This window comes from Haemorhous mexicanus, chromosome 13 (assembly GCF_027477595.1).
Source record: "Haemorhous mexicanus isolate bHaeMex1 chromosome 13, bHaeMex1.pri, whole genome shotgun sequence".
Lineage (NCBI taxonomy): Eukaryota > Metazoa > Chordata > Aves > Passeriformes > Fringillidae > Haemorhous > Haemorhous mexicanus.
Genome location: NC_082353.1, coordinates 9,866,365 through 9,884,906, shown reverse-complemented (window position 1 = coordinate 9,884,906; position 18,542 = coordinate 9,866,365). Strand labels below are relative to the sequence as shown.

The window sequence follows — 18,542 nt, the reverse complement described above, 5'->3', positions numbered from 1 at the left end:
ATTGATTTTTGTTTCTTCTATTTTGTATCATTCTAGGTAAACTTTTTTTTTTCCTTTTCCCTCTGACATCCTCTGAAAGTTTCTCAGGGAGAAAATGCTTCAAAATTTGATAAAATTGTGAAGAAAATAAAATGGAGATGTCTTTTTATCTGACCAGAGTTACAGTTAATTTATTTGAAGACTTATTTTAACTTAGATCTTCCTACAGTATTGTGATTTTAGGTATTCTATGATTTACATCCTGCCTTTCCTGCCTTAAGTCAATGTTAAAGTAGAAATTTGCTTTCTTCAATTAATTGAAGGCACTAAGTGTTACTGACCCTGTGAGAAACCTTTGTGAGCTGCTGTATCATTGTTTGAGGATTCTGTTAGGCAAGCTCAGAAAAAGAATTATCACTATTTTTCCCTTTTGAAAGGTGAGATATAATGATTCACAGGAGAGGATAAAAAAATCTAGGCTTTTGCTTTTGCCCATTATCATAGAAAATCAGCAAACAGGAATGTAATGTGATCTCTTCCATAATTTAACTTCAGTTCTCCCCTTTGCTTCAGAGTTCAAAAGGGCACCATGGTAACATTTTTTTTCTCTTCCTGCTGTTTCAAGTAACCATGCTTTAGCGTTTTGCATGTTGTATTTGTAATTATTTATTACTGGTTTCATTGGTAACCTGTGCCTAATTCAATGTGTTATAGAATTATACAGCTGCTTGTGCACATTTGTGATTGAATTATTGAGTGTTTTGTGAGCATTTGAGGGAATGCTTAAAAAAAATGCTTCCAAAGACTGAAACTCAACAGGGTTCTCATCAGAGAAAGTTTGAAGTGACAATAGATGTTTCACATAAAGCAGGAAAAATAAGCCAGTTAGTATGAATCAGCTGGACTGATCTTCCTGGGCACCCTTCTGTGGAGGCAAAAGCTGCCTTTTGGAATGTAGTGAAGATAAATAGGATTGTGAAGGCAAGAATGCGTTCCATTAGAGAGAATTGGGATTGTTAGTTATGAGGATTGGCAGAGAACCGCTCACAGTGCAAGAAAGGGAAGCAGGCCCTAGGGTGAGGAGAGAGAAATACTGGGATAACCAGCAATCATTTCAGTGGGAGATGTAGGATAGGAGAGAGAGCTGAGAACAGCCAGGAATGGAGCACTGATGAACTCTAAATCCTAGCACAAAGAGTGACAGGTCATACACTGAAAAGCTAATGAATTCTATTGATGGAGTCCAAGCAGTAGCTGGAGGGGAGAAAGCCTAGGGGAAAAAAGATCCAGGAGAGTAAATGTATTATGAAAGATGTGACTTCACAATTGTTGCAATCACTCATTTTCTTGAGTCCTTGCAGCATCTGCCTTATAGTTCCTACTTCATCACTATGGGTCTTTCTTGTAATCTACTTCTCTTCACCTATTTGCAAATTTGCAGGATTGCATGTTTTAATTCACTACCAAATAATTTTTTTTTTCAAGTTTGGAGGTGCTCTCTTTTTCTAAATCTTCCTATGCTACCACCCCTCTTGACGAGTCTTGAGATGGCTCTTAATTAGCACCTTTAGTAGCACTGCTAAATACATACTTGAGTTGAAGTATATGACTGAGCATTGTATTGAATAAAGATTCTGTAACTCTTCCACTCTCTCACTTCTGTTTCATTAAACTTTACCCTACTCTTGTGGTTTAACCCCAGCCAGCAACTAAACCCCACAGAGTTGCTCATTTGTTCTCCCCCAGTGGGATGGGGCAGAGAACCAGAGGGTAAGAGTGAGAAAACTTGAGGTTTGAGATAAAGGCAGCCTAAAATTGGTTCCCCGCATGAAAAAGTGGCAACTTAGTCAGATTCTTTATTTTAAAAAAGTTTTAGAAAGGATTCTACTTTCCTAGACAAAAAAAACTAAAACATTTTTTAGAGTGAACACATTCCTAGAGAATACCAACAATTAATAAAATAGTCATAAGGAAAGAACACAATGGGGAATTAAATTTCAGAGTTAAGGTATATTGTTCTTAAGTTATCACTTCAAATACATAACACTTCTTTAAGTTCTTGATAAATCTGAATGGGGAGAAAGCTCACTTTTTCCTCCTGGGTAAAAAAAAAAAAAATATTGGTGTTTCTTGATTTGTTCTTCACTTATTGTTGGGCTTTTGCCCCTGTATTTGCTTTTCAGCTATGATCCCATCTTATGATCCTGTTTGAAATCAGGGCCAAATTTTAATTAAGTTGGAGCTGGCAAGAAGCCATTTTTACAGTGGTTGCTTCTTCCCTGTTAGCTGCTATTTTTTAAAAAAAAATCTTACATGTGATTTTATTTCACTTTATAAAATTATGCAGTTTGAATTCTATGAACTTAGAAACTGGTTTTTAAAAAGTCTGGAAAAGTTTTCATGTGGAATAAGAAGAATCTTCAGCCATCTTAACTTCAAAAACTCCAAAGCATTTTTCACAGTCATCTAAAGTAAAACTTAAAGCAGCTCATAGGCGCACTATGAAATACAAGAGCAGTTATTTTTTCTTTCCCTTTCTTATTGCAAACCCTTCTTTTTAGAAGGAAACACTGTGCTTGACAGTAAAGAAAAATAATCAGTGTAGAGGAAACAAAACCCGTTATGGAGAAGAGCAGCCCCCTGTGCGTGCCTCCGAGGGGAGCGGGAGCGGCTGCGCCCGGGCGGGTTCGGGGGTGGCTGGGGCGGCGCGGCCGGCAGGGGGCGCGCGGGGAGCGGCCAGCCTGCCCCGGGGCCCGCTGCGGCCCTGCGGCTGCTCCGCTTCCTTCGGGCACGGCAGCGTGAGCCGAGAGCTGTCCCGCGAGACCGCTTTCTGATTGACGGATTGGATTCCGGAATTGACAGTTACTGCCTTTCTTTGATAAACGGGGAGATATAACCATCCCTTAAGCAAACTGGCAAGGTGATGTGCAGGAGAAAGATAAATTAGTTGTGTGACAGCTTTTCCAACTTTCAGGCTGAAATCCGTCATGAAATACAAATTACTTCGAAGCCATTCTATCAGTTTACAACTGTCAACATTCAATATAAGTATTGCACAATAGAAATAGTCAAATAATATCTAAAATATGCTGTTTAATGCATAGCACAAAAGCAATGATGGAAATTATCACTGAAATATTTTCAGTGGACAGACTTTTATTTCTAAGAATTCAAAGAATCATTTCTGAAAGTCATGATCAAGTAATCCTGGAAATAGGCACTAGAGAATAGCTGCTTTCTCCATGCAGGCTTATAGCTGCCCATTGGAGTTTGGGTTTTTTGTTTGGGGTTGGTGGTGATAGTGTTTTCTTTGTGTGAGTTTTCATTGTTTTTTCTATTAAGCTACAGGGTTTGGCTGGAATTGTGTAACAAGTTGCAACAACTCTATGCGTATTGTCTATGTACGTGTGATTACCTGTATTTCTTTTCCTCCTTCTATGTGTGGAAGTTACTTCTTTAATGCTCCTTTGGGAAATAGAGTAAATCAGTGTGAATCCTGAGAGTTCTTCAAGACCAGCTTCATGAACATGTTGGGTTACTGCCAAGTAACCCCTACAATGCATAGGGCCCACACATACAAATTGCTCCTTTCTGTTAGTTTTTCAAAAACTTCTGTGGATGTTTTCTCAAGATGCACAGGAGCTTCATTCCAGTCACTGACTTTACAACTATCTGGGCTTCCAAACTTCTGAGATCTTCAGCTACTCTACAGAATTAATACACCTGCTCATAGAATTACTCTAGAAAGTCACCAGCCTCGTATATATGTGAGAGGTGTGTGAACAGAGGAACGTTGTTACAAATTTAGGTAACTTTGCTTCTAAGTAATTAGTGCATATTTATACATGAAATTTAATTCTTTATTGGTCAGTATCATTGCAAACAAAGTCACTGAATCTCTGGCTTGGAGATGTTCCACTCAGAATTTTAACTTCACAGAAGACAAACGGTGATGGGTTCTGAAGGTCATGTTTGCTTTTTTATTTCCTTCTGAAATATCAATTGAATAATGCATCTAGTAGAGTAAAATGTCCTATCCTTATCCTATGATGGATTATCAAATAAATGAAGTTCACCTTTCAGCTGAAATATTCAGAATGTGGTAACACAATAGATGAGCATAAACAGGGTCAACACTTAGGATCTTTCTTGAAGATGGCAACATTAATCTAAGCATTCTGAGTTAATGTTATTGGTCAAGACATTTTATTAAATGATGAAACCTTATATTTTTGGAAAACAGTTCCAATATTTACTAGTTTTACTGTCAGTCATCTTAAGGCCATTTGTCTTGCTGAAACAGTTATTTCTAAGTGTGTGGCTACTATAGATGGGCATGCTTGACTAGGCTGGCTGGTTTTTCCTTTTTTCATCCTTACATAAGGAGTCCTGTTGATGTTGAGAGGGTTTATTTTTGCATCTTGTGTAGTTAAGACTATGGCACTGAGTATTGATATCAGTGGACTATTTCCTATGATGCACTTACAAGAAAGTTTTATTGTATATTTTTTGGCGGGCAATATGACTGTTTTAAAGAATAAGTTTGATTCCGTTTAGAGTATTGAGTAATGGCTGCAGGCTAATAAAGACATTAAGATTTGAATAATGAAGCATTCATTCATCTGGTTCTTAACTACAAATCTAATTAATAATTTGTTTTTAGGTTGCATTTATGTCAGGAAGACATAATAAATATAATGATCCATAATTATTTTTACAATGATATGCAAAAAAACAAATTATTAATTTACAGCTTTACATAAGAGATCTGATTCTAGAATTTTTCCATTTATAAATTGTATATAAACCAGAGTCCTAGGATGACAGTACTAACAACAGTACAAGGATTGCAGAAAGTGAAAGTTACAACCAGTAAGCTTAACTATTACTAGAAATTGTTAAACCTTCATAAGTGCTGCATTTTACTCAACATATCATTCAAAGAAAGTAACTGAATTGCAAACTTATGTTACAAATGTCAGTTCTTACAGACTATCCCAAGTTTGAGGGTTTAATTTTTATACAGAAAAGACACATACTTTAATATTCACTATGGTGTTCCAGTCATGCTGTCTCCTAAGGTTAAAGAGGATAATCTCATACCTGTGGTTTTATGCCTGTACACATGTTTTGTGAAACATTTACACTCTGGCTGTGTGTACACTCTGTAGAATGGTTTTATATAGGCTCATTCTGGATGCATTTTCGTAGCCCTTCATGTGTCAGTTTTAAATGTATTTTCAATACATGTAAGGCTGCATGTGGCTTTACATGACTAAACCTGTTAAGATTTGAAAAAAACACCTCATATATTCTGTGCAGGATAATTTACAAACTGCATGCACAATGGTAATCCATTCTGCTATTTGAATTGCAGTAAATAAAGGGCTGATTCCTACTACCTAGGTATTCACTGGGGACATAAAAGTGCTTTTCATGGAAAGTGAGTGATGTATTTCTTATTACGTGGAGCCCCCTTCAATCATCATGAAATGATAGTAGTTGTGAAGGGTATTTAGCAGATTCATTACAAATATCAGCTGTTGATGAAAGCAGTGCTGTAAGAAATAGCTACACAATCGTTTCTGTGGGTCATGTCAGACTGATAAATTAAAGGTTAGGGTGGAACACGGCCCTGCCAAGCAAGAGACGCTGTCTCCCGCTGTTCCCCTTGCGGGCACGGATGCGCACCTGGCAGCTCCCCCGACGCACTGCATGTGTTGTTCCTGCGAGCGAGGCTGCTCCGAGAGCCTGAGTGGCTCTGCGAGCAGAGGGGCTGCCTGCCACGCAGGAGGGCTGTGCCTATTGCAGCGGGTGCTGCATTCGGGAGCAGTGGCAGGAGAAAACAGCAGCGGGGGAAGTTCCCGGCGCATAAAGCCCCAGGATGATTACTGCTCTCTCCTGTTGATGTTGTTTTTGAACCGGAGTAGGACGCTGACTCCTGCTCTGCTATTACAGAGGAGAAACAACCCTGAGCTGCAGAATGAATTAGTAGCGAACATCACGATTACTCTTAGCGGTTAGCACAAGTTGTAGGAGGGGGGAAAAATGGGAGAGGAAGAAAAAACTCCCCATTTAATGCTGCCTAGGGAATACCGTGGAATTTAGAACAGATACCGCTGCAGACTAGCAGCATGCCTGATTGCACTTGACTTGAATCACTGGGAAGCAGCCTCATGTTGTATCATTTAAGGCTGAAAGAAGAACAGCAAAATAGTAATAATGGATTTGTGTACAGTGTTTCTGCATAAATTGAAAATAATATAAAGATGGTGGTATGTAATTTGTATTTTATTTTTAAGAAGAATTTAAACCAGGTATGTATGCTCTTTGTATTTTTGTCTAGTCTGCATACTGTTTCCTTTGTTTCCTTTGCTTATTTTCATTCTGAATGTACCTCCTGCTGTTCTTGCTAATGCAATGCATTGATTTGTAACTGATTTGCTTTCTAATGCTATAATGTTGGTGAAACTGGGCTTCTGGAATTAACACTTCATTAAAAACTGGGGGAGGTTATTTTGTAAGGTTGGTAACTTCACAGTGTAAGTTGAGTAAGACAGTATGGTGTTGGATTTTTCGGTGAGTTGGTATGTTTAAATTGATACCAAAATATAAACAAAATAATTATATGAATACACGGTGAAAATACAGTATGTTTTGCTTATTTATGTCAGTACCTTTCTCCTAATTTGTGACAGGATTAGTAGTAAATTGAGCTTTACGGATGCTTATGTATTTCTGGGTCTTGATTAATCTCCAAGATGAACACCCTGCAGCTTTCTTTTGAAGAGGCAGCTTGCTTAGACTACGTGTTTGATTCTGGTCCACAGCTAAATCTATGCCTTAGAATACCTTCTATTACATACCTTCTCCAAGCCACAACCACTAAAAACCACTATAACTATTTCATGCATTTTTGTCCATCATTTTAACTTTAAGAAGATAATATTAGTATTTTTCCTTCTGCAATTTCAGAGGCCAATAGTAGCTGAAACTAATTTCTTACTATAAGATTGATGGTTCATTTTGCTTTAAGAGGAAGAGTTATGTAGATATAAAAATATGACTGCATTCTTTAGCCCTCACCTTTCTTCAATCACCTGCCTCCTTTTGCACTTTTTTATGAATATAGTCTTTCAGCTGACATGTAATAAGTGAAATAGAGCACAAAGCTATGTGCCCTTAAACTAAGGACACTGATTATTGTCTTACATCTAGTAAAAATGTATTAAAACACTTAATGCTTATTTGATTTTTCATTAGTCTTGAAATATCTTAAAACATTCGGTTGCATTTGTATTTTCAATGGAGCCCAGTAAGGAGTAAGATTTTTTTTTAATTTTTTTTTTTAATAACATGTTGATCCAAAAAGGTTTACTATTAGTTCCAGCATCATAATACTGTTGTTAACCCCTGGCTGGCAGGAACTCTTACACCTTAAAAACATGCATTGATGTAACATCAATTGCTTTCTGATGTGCAAATAGAGCTACAACTTTACAGACAGTTTTTTTCACAGAGATTGTTTCTTGTTGGTGATTATATAAAATAGATGCCTTTCTTTAGCATAATACACAATTATGATCTGACAATTGAAAATGTAAGGTTACTTGACACATACAAATGTTCCAACAGTCAGTGCTAAATCTTATCTAAACCAACAAATAATGTGAGAAAAGCAGTGAGAGAATGCTGTTAAGTCTAAAAGCACTAAGATGAATGAAAAGTAGAATTTAAGGTTTCAAGCATGTTTCATTCATCACAAATTTCTTTTGTAAGGGATATAATGTTAGGAATTATGATTATGAATGAAGATTAGCTGTCATCTCAAAGAAAAAAGCCATGATGCAAGATAAATGTTCTTTAAAGTGAATATGCACAACTTGGAGAGTTGCATGAAGGTTTTCTGTCACTATACCATTTGCTTGATCCTGCAGTGATGTCAGCACATTACCATAATGACTGTATGTTGCTGTGAAAACACTTAGGAAATCTCAGGTAAAGTACTGGGATTCCAGAGTGTTACACAGTAGGAGAATGCTCCTAGCTCAGAACATCTCCCAATTCACTAAAGCATCAATGAGGACTGAAAATTCCAAATTTTCCATTAACTGTAGTCTTGTGAAAATCCAGGAAGAATGTACTATAATAGCTTCTGCCTTTTGAGACCAATACAGCTCTGAAGCCTAAAAATTCTTTGGCACCTAAGAAGGTTGTTACCGTGGTTTTGTTTTTCTCATTTGTGTCATTCACTTAGGGTGGTAGAAGAGGTTCTTGCTTTCAGGTACAAATCTGAGTATCACAGTTGTCAGTAAATTGAAGCAAAAACAGCAAAGGGCTTTTTTAAATAAAGTTTTTCCAGCAAATTTAGAAACATGTTTAATGTCTACCATCCTTATCAGTGAATGTCATTACAGGTGTTAAGCATGGTTTTGATCTGTGTCTGCCTACTCATCCTAGGGTATGTTGTTGTTAACAGTACTTGTAGTCATTTGTGCTTGTGGTATTTTTCAAACCAAAAATCACAGACAATTGCTGTCACTTTTCAAATGTAAGACCACTTTCATTTGAAAAAGTGGTTTTCAAATGAAAAACCACATTTGTTCTAAAAGCTTGTAACTATTCATTTACTAGGTTTTAGAAAGTATGTAAAATTTCTGTGTGCAGAGGAATGGAATCCAGAGGGCTTACTTTGCCCATATAAAGTTTTTCTCTTACTTGTAAATAGTTTTATGCCCCCAAACCCTAAAGAAAGAAGAAAAAATCAAAGCTGTAGAGTGATGTAGTGCACATGTGGTCACTGAGTTAATGGTAAACTGTCCAACAGAAATCTAATTCAGGGCAGTGAATTGCCCATTCCAAGGCTCAGGCAAGTACAGTTGGAGGATTAAAATTCTTACCTGAAAGAAAATGGGATGGGTTTTGTTTTGTTTTGTTTTGTTGAATTATCTTTTCTGATGGAATTACTATCCTGAAAAGCTGCTGAAATTTTTGAAATGTTAGTATTAAAGAAACTTTGAGTACACTAAGTATACTGTAAATACAGTCTCTGCATATATGTAATGCTTCAGTGTAAAATAAATCACTTTGGTTCCCAGGGTGTAATGTTTAAAAGACCCTCTATTAAAACACAGGCAAAACTAGAGACAGAACTGAGATTAAGTCAAAATGTATGTTGATACTTTCTGGGTTTTAATAGGCACTAAATAGGTTCTGACTATTGTATAGTCGCTCTTTTATTTATGTCAATCTGACATAATAGCAAGCTGGTAGTAGTCTAACAAAGCTAGTATGTCTGGTACTGAGTTATACAGTAATATCCATGTGTTTTCTATTCTTTTAGTGGTCTGCATTTAAATAGAAATGAACTATTTGGTGAAATTGTCTCAATCTTAGCAGGTTTTGAACTGAGTATTGACTAAAAACAAGTTTTTGTATGAGATAGCATATATCATATATACAGCTGTAAGAGAGGGAAAAGGTCATTATTACCACCTGGTTATATGCTACAGTGTAATTTATTTTTTTTTTAGTCGAAAAAGTCAAGGAAACAACTAGAAAGATTCAAGAGAAAGAAGTCAGTACATTTAGTCTAATAATACTGAAGCTGTTTTCCAAATCATCTGCAGTCTCTTATTCTTGTGTGCACATTCAACTGGCCTACATTAACTATAGGCTCTCCAGATGGGCCGCAATTTACCTTTGGAATCTGTTCTATAGCTTTTTACATTTCAGTATTAATCTACTGTATTTGGCACATCTCTTCCTCTGTTTTTAGTCTAGTGAAGGTCATTGACCTTTAAGAACAGTTGCTTCAATTACAAGTTTTCATGTTTGTAATGTAAATACCACACTATAGATTTGTTTCAAAAGAAATAGCATTCTGAATGCTTTCAACAATCTTATATAAAGAATTAAATTACAATAGCCTCAGTTGCCTTAACAAAACTTTGTAGAGAAAATGCAAATATTACAAATACAAAGGTGTAAAGAATAGTGTAACTATAAAAGTAATTCTGCAACTTAGTGTAAAATAATGGGGTTTTCTTCAATTTGTCTGTCCTCAACAGTAATTGCAGAAAAATGCCCCATCTTTTACTGAACAAAAAAAATCCTCTCTTTTTCCATAGCAGTGGTCATAGCAGTAGGAAAGCAGATGACTTTCTCTCCAGAAAAATTACTCATCCTAGTTTGCTAGGAATTTACATTTTCTTCTAAGCTAATCTGAAGACAATGTGTTTCTATACATTGTAAAGTAGTTTAATTGCAACTGCTTAACTACTGAGTTAATTCACTAATGCACAAAGTTCTCTATATGGTTTCTGGGTTAGATGTTCAAAATCACAATGAGCCAGTCAGGTTTAAGCATGTGCTGTTTCCATCCTTTTTCCTTAAACTCTATTAAGTTGTATACTGACAGAAGAGATACGTAATAGACATGAATGACCAGTCTTGCAGTATAATTGGTAAATTTTTAGGTTGGAAGAATCTGTAGCGTGCCCCATAAATATATGTGCAGCCTCCTCAGGACAGCAGTAGGCCTTGTGGATTAAAAAAATAAGCAGATTGTAGGCTCTTAAGGCTGGGGTTTGAATCAACAGTTTGGTGGTTAGTTTTATTTTTTACATTCTCATAAATAGAGAAGGCAACATTTTCTGAGGGTGGTTAGATATGCATAAATAGCATATCTGTACCATAAAGAGCTATTACCAGGTAAATAAGCAGATACAGTGAACTTTCCAAGTAATTTTGAAGAACATTAAGAACAGCTTCCTAGCCAAAGGGTGAGAGTGCTGATAGCACTCCATGCTCTTGTGTGAATGTTGGAGGGGCTGAAGGGATAGGCAAAAGTTTGCTGCTGTGAAAAGCTGAGGAATTCTTGGAACAAAGAGTAATTACCCAAAAGAAAAAGCAGGTCTCTTCATTGCTCTCTGCCCTGCCTCTGCCAGGGTCTTCAGGCAGGTCATCCACATAGCATATGCAGTGTGAAGTGTAGTTTTACCTTGAAACACAAATTGCATGGATTAAAAATGTCAGTAGTTAAGACTACAAGGGGAATTTAGGAGGAATATGGAGGAGCAGATAAGTGCTCTAAATTAAGTTCTTCTGAATTAGGTCATCTGAGATGATTGTCAGTATAGTGCTCCTGTTATAGTAAATTAATGAAGCAATGTGGAGTGTACACTGTAATGCTTGTCAAAAGGAAGGGAGCATAGGTTTCACTCAGCAGACCTGAGCTGAGGGCAAGTACACTTATGTCTAGATAACCTTATTCCCAGGCAAGCATAAGGCTATAATAAAAGTGAAGTAAAATACCATAATTAATAAATCTGTATATCCGAATTCTGTTATTGATTGCTTAAGAGAAGTTAGAGAACTTCTCTTAGCCTCAGCTTCTGCAGATGCAGGGTAGACTACACTTTTTTGTTTGGTTATGTTTAATTAATTAATTTCTGGGGAGTGTTTTGCATATCACAAAAATATGTTTCTGTCTATAGACTCTAGTGACTATTTTGACATTAATACAGGCTTGTATTGCTCCAGATGAAGACTTCTTGGTTTTGTTTTGATTCCCCCTACCATCTTGGTGTTGTGAACATCAGTTGTCATAGGGTATTTTATATAGAGAAAATGCACTTCAGTCTCGTCTTCTTGCCTGTTCCCTTTCAATACACACAGACCCCTTGTAGCTGATTAATAGTGTGAAGGTTAAGCAAGGCTATGGTGCTGCCTGGCACTTGCTTTAGAAGAGGACAGTCTGCATCCATAAAGCTACCTCTTACTGGAGAGAGCTGCTGCTCTGCAGGTTTTTTTACTAGGGTCTGAACAGAAGCTGAGCAGTGATTGAGCTATTCTATTTAAATACTGAAATTATATTTTTAAGATGATTCACTTGTCTTTTTTTTATAAAAATAAATGTCTGGATTTGTTAAAATAATTTTTTGAAATGGGGGTCGGATGTTCAGATACATAACTAAAATACTCTGTTTGCATTATTTTAAAAGATATCATTTTTACCTCTGCCCACTCCTCCTCCCTTTTACCTGACACATTAGTTTTAGACTTCGAATAAGATCCTTTGTAAATGATGTTTCCAACTGACATTTTTATTTTCACAATGCTTTGTTATAAACAAATCCAGTTGAATATGCTTGAAACCAGTCTACATTATCTGTTCACCATCAAGTTGATTGACAAAGCTATTTTCAGATTTGCTATGGGTCAAACGTTGATGGACGTGTCAGTTTATCGTCTTTTTTATAGAAGAACCCCATTAAGAATTTATTTTAGTTCTAGTCTCACAATCCATAACACTTTCCAGTTTCCTGCTCTATTACCAGCTAGCATAAAGTCCGTACCTCACTGCTGTAACATTTCAACATGAATCCCTAAGCTAACCCAATAATGTTGAATTTCATCATAAAAACTCTCTTCATTCAATAAACAAGCAAAGTGATAATTTAAAAATTTAGGTCATAATGGTTTATCAGGAGACCTGGATAAAACAAGAAAGTCTCCAAATGGCAACTTGCAGCTCATTCAAATAAATGCCTTAGTTCTATGTGCTTCTTGAGAGACTTCCTTATCTTATGGAGTTTTAAATTTATGTTGCTTTAAAATGTTAAGGACAAATGCAAATCTTTACAGAAACAAATGGATGAGACCTGTAATGACTCAAACTTGATTCTATGTGTAGACATGCTATTGTAGAAAATGAGTTTTTGACAGAGCAATGGTAGGCTGTAAACTGATTAACAGATCATATGACTAATACAGCTGAGATGGAATAGAACTCGCATGAGAGAACATAAATCTGCTCCATTTAACAGATCTCCCTGTGTTTGTAACAGTACAGCTTTTAATTCACTATGGCATTGTCAGAAACTGGGTTTAAATAAATTCAGTTCTGAGTGTGCAGCTATCTGTAATACTTTCAGTTATCTCTGATAAAAAGCATTGATTAGACACTGGATAAAACAAACACACACACACACATATATATATATAAATGTATATCAATTGCTATGGAATCAAGATTCTTCTACAGAGAAGCATTAAACCTTATTGGAGGCAAATGGAAATGTTCCAGATTCCAGTGATAACTTCATTATTTCTTGATGCTTTTTAGACTGAGACAGGAAACAAGCTTTCTGGCTTGTTTATACATTCTTGAAGTCGTTTGAAGAATGTCCAAGTCATCTAAGTGAAGTTTATAGAAGAGGGCACTTAAAAATCTGTGGCTGTGTGAGCAAAGGAGGTAGGCAATCACGCTTCAAATCTTGTTCAATAGATGGTTAAAAGCATTCAGTGTAAGAGCTGAATGGTTAACAAGTGTTTCTACATCCAGAAACATGCCTTTGACATTGAAAAGTGTCCCAAGATGGTTCCTTTCTCTACTAATAATATGTGAAAATAAGGCAGCCTTGGCTCTACTGAAAACTTCTCAATATTCTGAGAGATGTTGTTTGCATTCATTGAAAATTGCATGCAGTCTCACTGACCATTCTTTTGCTTCCAAATATTGCTTGCTCTTAATTCACTCTTGATGCTTTAGGCATAAGTCTAAAAGAAGAATTAGCAAGGATTATGCTGATGCATATGTGTTAAAAATGTGATTCATGTCCCACAGATATTTCATCTTTTTAAAAAAACAATAAATAGCCACTTTGGGAAGAGTGAAGAATGTTTTCTATTCCTTGTCTCACACTGCATGCCAGTTTTCTTGTAACTGGAAAGGAAATGAGTCTGTTTACATTCTCTATTCCAGGATTCCAGAAGCCAGCCAGGCTTTTAGCAGCTCTGCCTGTGCTCTGTGCAGCACAGTGCATTTTGCTGCTGCAGTATTTATCAGGGGTTAGTGTTTATTAGTTACCATTACATATGTGTATGTATCTAATTAATAAATATATAGAGTGTAATAGTAAGGTCAATGAAGACAAATTGTGCAATGCAAAGACCATTTCTTGAGGTATGTCAGAGGACCATGATGTTTTATAGAGTGCCAGGATGTTTGCAGACAAGGACAGTTCATAATCTCTACTCCACTTAAGACACCACAGATCAATTTTTAACCCTTTATATATCCTTTATCTAAATAGACTTCTTATTCTGCCAAAGAATTTTTAGCTGCTTTAGATACCAAAACAGCCACTTCTTCTTTATTGGATTTTTCAAGGCTGCTTGCCTTGTTTTTTATCCCACAGCTTTGAAATTGGGAAGTGAATGGTATGCTGTACAGAAGAATACATTTACAGGTCTAAAATGTATTGACTATGTTTCTATGGAATACAAGCTTTTGTTGTATGGAATAGAAACTTCCAGATACCTCATGGAAACTTTTTAGACTTCTTTTAGATCAAATAGCTTTCTCGTTGTAATGGCGCGTGTTTATGTCCTGCAACTTGTAAACTGTGCTTTGTGCAGGTTTGGCAGGGTGGGTTTCTGTTACCAGAAGAATATCCAATTTAATAACCTGGATGAGAATTTCCATTAGTTGTCATTACTTTCTGTTATGTTCTATAATTTATTTAATTTTTACTTCTCAAAGAAGAGATACCAAGAAGACAAGCCCACTTTTGAGTCCTGGCTTATCATAGCATATTAAAGTCTGGTATCAAAGCAACTATTTCACAAATTTTAGTCATGTACATAATTCAATCTCAAGACAGAACAGCACTTCATATATACAATACTTACTTGTACCTGAATCCTACCTTGTTCCAAAAGATGAAGCAAGAGAAAACTTTCTACTTCTGTTTTATTAGCTAGTAACCATTTGTTGCTCTGTCCATTTTTTTTGATCACTGCCGTGTATCATATGGATCTAAATTGAAATGTCAGTACTCTGAAAGAAAGCAGAGAGCATTTAAAAATTAACATCTGTGTTAAAGTCAGAGAATTAAACTGGATGAAGAAACCTGGATATAAGTATAGCTTGTTAATTGTTGTTAACAATATTGCCTAAAACTGTTTTCGGCTTCAATTATTCATGAAAAAATCTATTCAGACAATTACGGGGAATTGTCTGTGTTTTCATTGTAACCTAGTTAAAACATCATCAGTATTATTGAATTACAAGTTTGCTTGACAGATATTGTAATGTCATTCCCTCCTTTTTAGACACTTCAAGAAGCCATGTGTAACACAGTGAGAATTTGCAAGACATACAAAACCTCTTCAGGATTTTGTTTCGAACAAGCAGATGTGTGATTTTTTTTTTTAATTTTTCTATCACATTATTCCACAGCATCAGTAGTTTTTATGGCTATAGTCTCCATTGAAACATTTGCCAATGATCCTCTTGGAGATACAAATACTTCTCTGGATCAAAAATTGTGTTTTATGGAAACAGCTTAACATAAATTGCACTCCATGGTTTCTGCTCTCTTCAAGAGCCTGATCTCATCTTATATATATAAGATTTGCAAAGGAATGTTTACAAAGAAATCGGGAAATAGTACAAAAAGGAAAGAGAGTTGTCAGAGCAAAAAGGAACAAGACTTAAGTCAGATTGGACAAACAAAAAATCCAAAATTTTCCAATACTTTAAAAAGCACTGTTAAAAAGATTGCCAAGTGCCCATCTGCTCGCAACTTATCTACTGAGGAAGAGGAAAGCAATAGAGAATTTTCACTTTCTCCAACATTCAGTTACAGAGTTGCTATTGCCAATGGACTGCAAAGGCATACTTTTGTAGCAAACACTAATAATGAAGATATAGTTCAAGACCTGTCTTCAAATGATAGCTCTTGTTCTGAGTCGTTAAGTGAAGTAAAAACCAGTAGCAAGAAAAGCGAATACTTATCCCACACAATGCCTGTGCGACGCAACAGGAAAAGCTTGAGCAGCCTCGCAGCCTCTGATGGAAGTTCAGATGGAGAGCGCACTTTACACACACTGAAGCTGGGAGCCTTACGAAAACTAAGGAAATGGAAGAAGAGCCAAGAATGTGTCTCATCAGATTCAGAGCTAAGTTCGTGGAGGAAAACATGGGGGTTAAGAAGTAAATCTCTGGACAGAACTGGCCGTCACCAGAAATCAAACACTCTTGAACCTGGCTTTAGTTCAACAGGTTGTATTAGCCAAACCCACGATGTTATGGAAATGATCTTTAAAGAGCTTCAGGGAATAAGTCAAATTGAAACAGAACTCTCTGAATTAAGAGGGCATGTTAATGCTCTGAAACAATCAATTGATGAAATTTCTAGTAGTGTAGAAGTTGTGCAAAATGAAATTGAACAATTGCGAACTGGATTTGTACAGTCCAGAAGAGAAACTCGGGACATACATGACTACATTAAGCAGATAGGCCACCCAGGAAACAAAGCAAGTCTTAGGTTTCTAAATGTGCCTGAAGAGCGGCTTGAAAAAGCTGAAAGCATAGTTTACAAAATATTAATGGAAAAAATGGGATTCTCAGAGGCACAAAGCACCATTAAAATTGAGTTTGCCCAAAGGCTTGGGCAGCAAAGAGACTGTCCAAATGCAAAGCCAAGACCAATTCTTGTTTACTTCGAGTCATCACAACAGAGAGATTTGATTTTAAAAAAGTCTTACAAACTTAAGGGAACTGGCATTGGAATTTCTACAGATATATTTTCCCATGAAATTAAAGATAAGAAAGAAAGAGGACTTCCTTCCTCTCAGACATATGAAAGCATGGATATGAAACATTTAACCATGGAGACAAAATCTAAAATGCATGACTGGGAGTCACCTGACAGTGATAAAGACTTGGAATCAGATATAAATAAGAACAGTTATGCAAAAATATCTAAATCAGCACTTCAGATAAAAGCAAGCACTACAAAGGGGACTACTGAGTCCCCAGACACTAAAGACCTTGACAGAACTGCTGACAATAGCACCTTTTCACACAGAAGTTATGACAATCAGTCACCAGAATTTGACACTATGGAAAAACAATCAAAGGCCTATTATTCAGATGTGACTCCTTTATGGCATTTGCAGAATGACTTTGCAACACCAAAGCTCAGCCGTTCAGAATCAGATTTCTCAAAATTGTGTCAGTCTTACTCTGAGGATTTTTCAGAAAATCAGTATTTTAGCAGAACAAATGGCAGTTCATTGTTGTCTTCCTCTGATCGAGAACTTTGGCAGCGAAGGCAAGATGATTCTCTAAACTGGTATGGCAGTTCCCAGGAACAGACCTTTGCTCAAGACATGCAGCAGTATCCAGAGCAAAATGAAACAGGGAACATAGAAACTGTTGATAGTGGAGTAAGCAATGGAATAATCTGTGTGTCTGGAGACATAAACCATTATGATGATAGTCAGCTTTCTTTACAGGATGATCTTTCCCCATGGAAAAACTGGAATCAGTTGGAACAAGGGGCAGATTTGGGCCTAGACTCATCCACACAGGAGGTTTTTGTGTATGATATGAGCAGCCCTTCAGACCAACAGACAGATTTTGGAAAGGGCCAAAGTTCTGACCTCCAGTATGATACTGAAAGCTATGATTTCACTCTAGATGGTACTTCTCCATCTTGTCCAGGCCTTGACAGTGAAACACAAAGTCAGTGGACTGGTCAATACGATGATTATCAGGAAACAAATTCTATCTCCTCTTATCAGAATCAAAACAAATTTCCTATGATGTACCGAAGTCAAAGTGAACTACCAAGTGACGACTCAGAGGAAACTGCCCCTAAATCATGGCACAGCCGATTAAGCATAGATCTTTCTGATAAGACTTTCAGCTTTCCTAAATTTGGATCTACACTTCAGCGTGCTAAGTCAGCTTTAGAAGTGGTCTGGAATAAAAGTACACAAAGTTTAAGTGGGTATGAAGACAGTGGATCATCTTTTATGGGAAGGTTTAGAACACTATCTCAGTCGACTGCAAATGAATCAAGTACCACACTTGATTCTGATGTTTATGCTGAGCCTTATTGCTACAAAGCAGAGTATGAGGAAGAATTGATTGAACCGTCTGGTGAGAATGAAACGGACTATGTAGAAGTAATGGAACAAGTCCTTGCTAAACTAGAAAATAGAACTAATAGTAGTGAAACTAGCGAGCAGGTCCAAGAGTATGAGCTGGACCAGTCTTTGTATGAAACTCCATATGCAATGCTACCAGAGGAACAATATGACACACAGCTTGACAGTGTGATCAGTGAAGAGATACTGGAAGTTGAAAGTGACATGGCTCCTGAAGTAGAAATAAGGGAGGATGAAAATCAGAATGTCCCAGAGATGATTACTGAAGTTACTGAAATTCCAAAGAAAAAAAGAATACGACCATCATTTAAAGAAGCTGCTTTAAAAGCATACAAGAAACAAATGAATGATTTGGAGGAGAAGATCCTTGCTGGAGGTAACAGTGTTTTAATACTGTCTTTTAAGTAAAACATTGTTCTCATTAGAATTGGACGTTGATTTTTGTATGCTACCTTTTCTTGCTCCCATTGAATTCAGCAGAAAAAAATCCACTTATGTCTGGTTTTGTTTAGAGGGTGAAATAGTTCCATAGAAATCAAACTATTAAATTTCCCACGTCTTTCTGAATATATTTAGTCAGACATGCTTGTAAGTAA

General features: G+C 36.5%; 1 protein-coding gene across 2 annotated transcripts in view; it reads left to right on the top strand.

Annotated features, from left to right (window-relative positions):
* The window catches only part of UNC13C (unc-13 homolog C), a 167,306-nt gene that overhangs the window by 26,350 nt on the left and 122,414 nt on the right, over positions 1 to 18,542 (top strand). The window contains exon 1 of one of the 2 annotated variants that reach the window (XM_059858312.1): positions 15,222 to 18,322. The exons of the other annotated variant lie outside the window; for it this stretch is intronic. Within the exon in view, the coding sequence (XP_059714295.1) occupies positions 15,352 to 18,322 (2,971 nt within the window). The 5' untranslated portion in view covers positions 15,222 to 15,351. Of the gene's footprint in view, positions 1 to 15,221; positions 18,323 to 18,542 lie in introns of those variants that run through there. 2 annotated transcript variants of the gene reach the window in all.